The sequence below is a fragment of the Urtica dioica genome, chromosome 3, assembly GCF_054948205.1.
Source record: "Urtica dioica subsp. dioica isolate 48M chromosome 3, U.dioica_male_clone48M_v1_H2, whole genome shotgun sequence".
Taxonomy (NCBI): Eukaryota; Viridiplantae; Streptophyta; class Magnoliopsida; order Rosales; family Urticaceae; genus Urtica; species Urtica dioica.
The window spans coordinates 22,463,611-22,469,626 of record NC_142758.1 but is presented as its reverse complement, the minus strand read 5'-3'; the positions used below and the strand labels follow the sequence as shown (position 1 = coordinate 22,469,626).

The following is a 6,016-nucleotide window of genomic DNA, read 5'->3' as shown; positions in this document are numbered from 1 at the left end:
ATTCTTTAATTTAAGTTTGTTACCTTTAGAAAATCGGTCGAAATTGGATGCGAATTAAGCGACAAACTATATCGATCTCCTAGCGTTGAGGCCAACTACACAAAATTAAACAATTTTAAATTTTCTAATCGTAATTAACAAAATTACATTTCCTAATTTATTAATCTCTAATCTACTATACTTATATACATAATTAATTTCTAATCCTAATTTACAATTTTAAATTATCAAACATCCTAAGTTATATCGTAATTAAATCCTAAATACTAAATTATATCCTAAATACTTATATCCTAAATAATTATATATATAACTAATTATGTAAATACTTATATCCTATATAATTATATATATAACTAATTATGTAAGTACTTATATACTAAATTATATCCTAAATACTTATGTAAATATTTATAATAAAAATAATTTTAATATTTATAGCAAATATATAACTAATTATGTAAAGCTAAAATATTTATACTAAATTATGTAAATATATAAAATATAACTTACATATATATATATATATATATATATATATATATATATATAACTTACCGGCAATGGCGGAGGAAGAGCCGTGCAGGTGGAGGAAGAGGCGGACCGGGGAGGACGAGATGGACTTCGGCGTCGGTGGTAGAACGGCGGAGGACGGCGGTGGACGGCGACGAGCTTCGGAGAGACAAATCTGAGAAGAGAGAGAGATGTGAGGAGAGAGGGATGTGAGGAGAGAGAGACATGAGGAGAGAGCGACTTACCGGAGCTTCGGGATGGCGGAGGACGGCGGAGGACGGAGGTTCGTCGGAGGAGAATCATCGCTAATTGTTTTCCCGCGAACTTAGCGATGAATAGAAATAATTAGCGACGAAATTATCGTCGCTAATTATCTTTGCCGCCAAACTTTAGAAGTTTTGGCACCAAATAATTAGCGACGATAAATTCGTCGCTAAAAGGGTGATCAGCGACGATTAAGTCGTCGCTAATACTTCCGTAGCTAAATATCATATTTCTAGTAGTGACATTTCCCGGATCAAGTCAGCATACGCTTCATGCCTTGAAGCGTCCCAGTATGACCACGTATCTCCGACATTGACAATTAGACACATATTATCATATATACATTCTCGCAAACATACAGTACTTTAAGTTATTTATTGAGCGATCTCTCATTGTCGAGCTCGGCATTTCTTTTGTTCATCGATTCATATTAATGAAGATCACTATTTCCGTCCGGTTTATTTTCTATCTGTTTCATCTCATTCAATTTGTCATTGGTTCTAAAAACTATTTTTACATCAATTTTTATTCGACGTGCGTCTTGTGGATTGAGATCTACATAAATACAAGTAAAAATGACACCATGATTTGTGATTGTTGAGGAGTCCACATCAACATATATAATATGTAGAGTTGATATCGGAAAAAAAATCTAATATTTTTCAAAAATCATACTTATATACCTAATCTTTCTTTTGGGGGAAAAATACATAATATGACGTTTTAATTGCACCGTAGGTACCTAAGCCGTTAAGTTGGATGGAAAAACACGTGGCAGCCTTAGATTTAAAAAAATTAATATTTTTTAAAAACTAATTAAATATTCATTTTATAATACAAAACAATACCAAAGAAAAAAATATATCTCCTCATTAATATGCAACAATTATTAATTTTTTCTTAAAATTAATTATCTATTAATGATATCATTTTATATTAATCCTTTTTAATAATTTTTCTTCAAACTACTTAAATATTAATTATTTCATTTTATAATACATTTTTTTTATTAATTTAATCTTAAATTAATTAAACATTAACTTTATCATTTTATAATACAAAAATTTAATAGTAAATTTTCATAAAAAGAATTAAACATTGATTACATTATAATAAAAAAAAATTATTATTACTTTGTCTTACACTGATTAATAGTTTTTATTCATGAGAATGATTTTTTTCTTATAATTTTTTTATATTATAAAATGAAATTATTAATTTTTCATTAAACTTAACGGTTTAGGTACATATGATGCAATTAAAACGTAACATTAAGTAACTTTGTCGTCGAAAAAAAAATTAAGTATATAAGGATGATTTTGGAAAACATTAAGTAGGTCTGCTATTAACTTTAACATGTATTTAAATTTGTGTTGATAAAGGAAACCCTTTTTTTGCATTTGTAAAGGTCTGCTTTTACCAAGGATACTAAGATGTTATTGACAGATAAGCTACAATTTTTATTTATTTATCAGAGATACGCTATATATATAAGGATAAATCACTTGTGGAAATATACAAGTAACCAAGAATACTGACAATTAAATAGTTTACCAACGGGTATTTGAGTAAACAGGCATATAATTCAGAAGATACTCAAAGCAAAAGATTGAATCTTTTATGATTTATGATATATATCTATAGTTCATTACATTAACAAAACCTATGCGATGTTTGTTCCACTTGGAGTTGACAAAATTTAAGGAAAACAACATTGTCATTGATAAACCCTACGACAGAAAACTTTTTCTTTTTTAATGGTGCCAGACCAGGTAATCTATAAATATATTATAACTGGTATGAGTTTTTGAATATTGTTGATCGGTGTCGCAACTAAATGACTCATCAGTGGGTATCCATGATCACGATTCATGGCAACATTAAACGATGACCACAAACAGTATAGAAAAAAGCACTTCTTAAAATTTATTCCATCTTCAAAACTTCTTACACTTTATCCCAAAGTATTCCAAAAATAAAAATAAAAAACCGGTAAATATTTTGAGTCTATCTTCCAAAGACTGTAACAACAGAAATAATAAAAAAAAAATTAAGAATAAAACAAATTTTTCTCTATAACAATAGTTTATTTTTTTTTTGTTACAAAATTTTTACATCACGTATGTATCAGATCGGAAAAAGAGGGACAGAGAGAGAGAGAAGCATCAAAACGCATGCGAAGTTGTGGTAGTGTGAGTGGATGAGGAGGTCGCCGGAGAGTTCGAATGCCTGGCTGCTCCGCCTCCTTTGCCGACTCGGATCGCCCTCTCCTCCGCCTGCTGTGGGTGATGGACCACCGGCGCGTAGATCCCACCGCTTCCCGGCGAATCTCCGGCGGAGGGTTGGACCCAAATCCCGCCCACGAACACCACTTGTTGCGCCTGAGCACCGCCGTTGTTGGCCATGTTCTGCGCTGGCCTTCTCGTGTGCAAACGATATTTCTGTACACATTGCATGGAAAATATTAATTTATTATACGATCTACCAAAGTACAGTAATTTTCTGTATGTATGTTATATACGAACCTGTAAATGGCTCTTGACTTCATCGTTGGTAAGGCCATCGACTTTCATCAGCTCCCTGATTTGTTTCGGGGTCGCAGCTGTAAGAAAATAATAAATAAATAAAAGATCGATCAAAATAACAAATCAACGTTTAAATTTTGTCTGAAATGTTGTAATATAGTATATTATAATGTTTACATACCATGAGAGCCACCGAGTTGTTGAAGGGCGTTCAAGAACCTCTTGTGAAGCTCCGGAGACCAATTCCTCCTTTGCTTCCTCTGTCCATTGTCCTTGTTGTTGCTCGCCTCCCCTTTCCCTTCCGCCGCCTCGCCGCTCGAACTCACCGCCGGATCACTCGCCGGCACCGCGGCGGATTCTGGCGATCCTCCGCTCTGAAACGCCGTGAAGGCACCTCCATTTTTCCTCACCACCTTCTCCGACTCCTACTCAAAATCAATAAATAAAAATTGATTCCTATTCTTTTGGACTTTGTTGTGTTCTGAATCTGAGTCATGTAATAAAATCTCATATATACTTATTACTATCATATATATATATATGAAAATATGTATTGTTTTTTTTATTGTCGTACCTGTTGTGGGGGATCGGCCGCGGTGGGACCGTTCCAGAGCTGAACGGATCTAAGCCAGTCGTGCTTCTTGCTTTTGCCGCCACTGTCGACGACTACAGTGGACTTGTCGGCAGGGGATTCGTGCTCTTCCTCTTCCTCATCTAATTCCGCTGCAGAAGAGCAACTACTCCTCTTCAAAGGAATGAACTCCTCGAACACGTGATGCCCTTCGCTCGACGTCTGCTCCGAGTTGCACTCCTCCGATTGGTGCCGGTGCAGGTACTCCGTGGTCGTCGCCACACCGGATGATAGCCGTTCCTTGCACCTCTCGATCGCTGCCACCGCGAAATCATTACGAAAACAGGTCAGGATCGGATGATAACAAAAGTAAATAGTGGCTGAAATTAAGAGGGAAAGGGAAGGGCATTTACGTACTTTGCGTGACGAGCTCTAGGCATAGAGGAAGTTCTCGCTGAAACACCTGAATCTTTTGCCTCTCCACCTCCAAAGCCTCAACGTATTCTCGGAACCCTAGCTCTGATGAAGAACCGACCGTTTTCTCTGCGAAATCCATGTTTAAAGAGAGAGAGAGAGAGAGAGAGAGAGAGAACGGGGATGTGAATATGTGGAAGGTCTGTTTATAAACTATATATATGGAGGTGCAAGAAATGAAGAAAATTTAGAGAGAGAGAGAGAGAGAGAGAGAGAGAGAGAGAGAGAAATATATATATTATTTTTTAAAGAAGATGAATAATAATAATAATAATAATAGTTGGGTTGTAGTTTTTGTTTTCGTTCTTGTGAGAAGAGACGCATATAAATGGGATCTAGGTAGAAACCGTAGAATCATGAAAAAGAATAATTTTGACAACCAAGCAACTAGGAAAAAGAGGAAGCCTCCAACAACTTCTTTCTTTTGACAATATTTTTTTGAGAAAAAAACTTCATATATTTATAATTTTATTGTTTATGCATAGAATGAGTTTTATGATTTATCGAAAGAAAAACGGGAAGCCAAGGAGAGATAGAGACACCGAGGTCGGGGCGTCGCGTAGGAAACGAATCTCTGATTCGAATTTCGTATTTTATTTTTATTTATTTATCTAGAGAGAGAAAGAGTATATGCGTAGATACAGAGAGAAGTTCTTAGGTTGAATATTCGAGAGATGATTCCCTTTTCGTCTCTCACATTTTGGCTGGCAATGACGTCACCACTCTAACGCTATCAATTCGACTTTTTTTTTTTTTTTTTTTAATTTATAGATAAGATCAAAGACTCTCTTATGTCTTATCTCTACTTTTATATTTTTAAAGGGAAAAAAAGACTTTTTACCAGCTCAGAAGAGGAAAAAAATTTCTGATTCCAGAGTCCAGACTTCTCTTGTCTATGAACTACAACGAATTTTTAGCACTCCATTTTCATAAATTGGAAACTGAAAAAATTAGAAAATGGATAATGTATTTAAATTTTTATTACTGAGAACCTATTATTGACTAAAATATTAACGTTAAATTATAGTTAGTGAAGCCAGTACACGTCGTTTAGAGCATAAATTTTATTCCTGATTGTTCTTAAGAAAATATTAATCGCACGAAATACGTTGTTATTGAAGTTTGAACTTTGAACACAGAAAATAAATTTATACATTCGAAAACTAAATGCTCATAAATAGCAACGTTTCATTATCATCCGAATATACCCGGGATGGGTGTCCAAAGAGAGCGAGGAATCTCGGGAAATGCGCGTGGTCACGCGCTTCAAATGCCGCGTGGAATTTTTGTTTGCCCCACGGGGTTGAGAAATAGTGGCTCTTCACGCTCATTAAAAGCCAATCCAATTTTGGGAGCTAAATTAATTTTGGCCTTTTTCTCTCTTCTCAGACACTGACTCTTCTTCGTCCTAATCCACTCGCTCCGTTCGGTACGGCCTAACACGTCAGCGCTCTCCTTTACACTCGCCACAGCGCGTGAGTAGTGGGACCCGCAGTCGCTCTGGAGAATCAGAATATGCAATTTTGGATTCTCGTCTGGGGCTGTGATTGGATACGGATTGCTTTATTACAAATGCGTGAGAGCGATGTCGTTTAGCTACTGAATTTTATGGTTTGATTGGCATCTTTCGAGCAATAAAACTTTGCCAGTTCATAGGGATTGAGTGGAC

General features: G+C 35.4%; 1 protein-coding gene across 1 annotated transcript; it reads right to left on the bottom strand.

The window, feature by feature from the left end:
• Window positions 1-2,687: 2,687 nt before the first annotated feature.
• LOC149402489 (transcription factor HHO2-like) lies at window positions 2,688-4,535 on the bottom strand. The gene is made up of 5 exons (XM_089609894.1): window positions 4,291-4,535; window positions 3,877-4,190; window positions 3,484-3,727; window positions 3,303-3,379; window positions 2,688-3,218 (listed from the first exon to the last, which is right to left on the bottom strand). Exons 1-5 carry the CDS (start codon window positions 4,427-4,429, stop codon window positions 2,943-2,945), a joined length of 1,050 nt encoding a protein of 349 aa, XP_089466020.1. The 5' UTR covers window positions 4,430-4,535; the 3' UTR covers window positions 2,688-2,942.
• Window positions 4,536-6,016: the final 1,481 nt, after the last annotated feature.

Excerpts from the sequence above, each read along its gene's own strand:
- LOC149402489 (XM_089609894.1), bottom strand. The coding sequence starts at position 4,429 with ATGGATTTCGCAGAGAAAACGGTCGGTTCTTCATCAGAGCTAGGGTTC. Across the intron at positions 4,191-4,290 it reads CCTAGAGCTCGTCACGCAAA|CGATCGAGAGGTGCAAGGAA; the intron begins GTACGTAAATGC and ends TCGCGGTGGCAG. Across the intron at positions 3,380-3,483 it reads ACAACTCGGTGGCTCTCATG|CTGCGACCCCGAAACAAATC; the intron begins GTATGTAAACAT and ends ATTTTCTTACAG.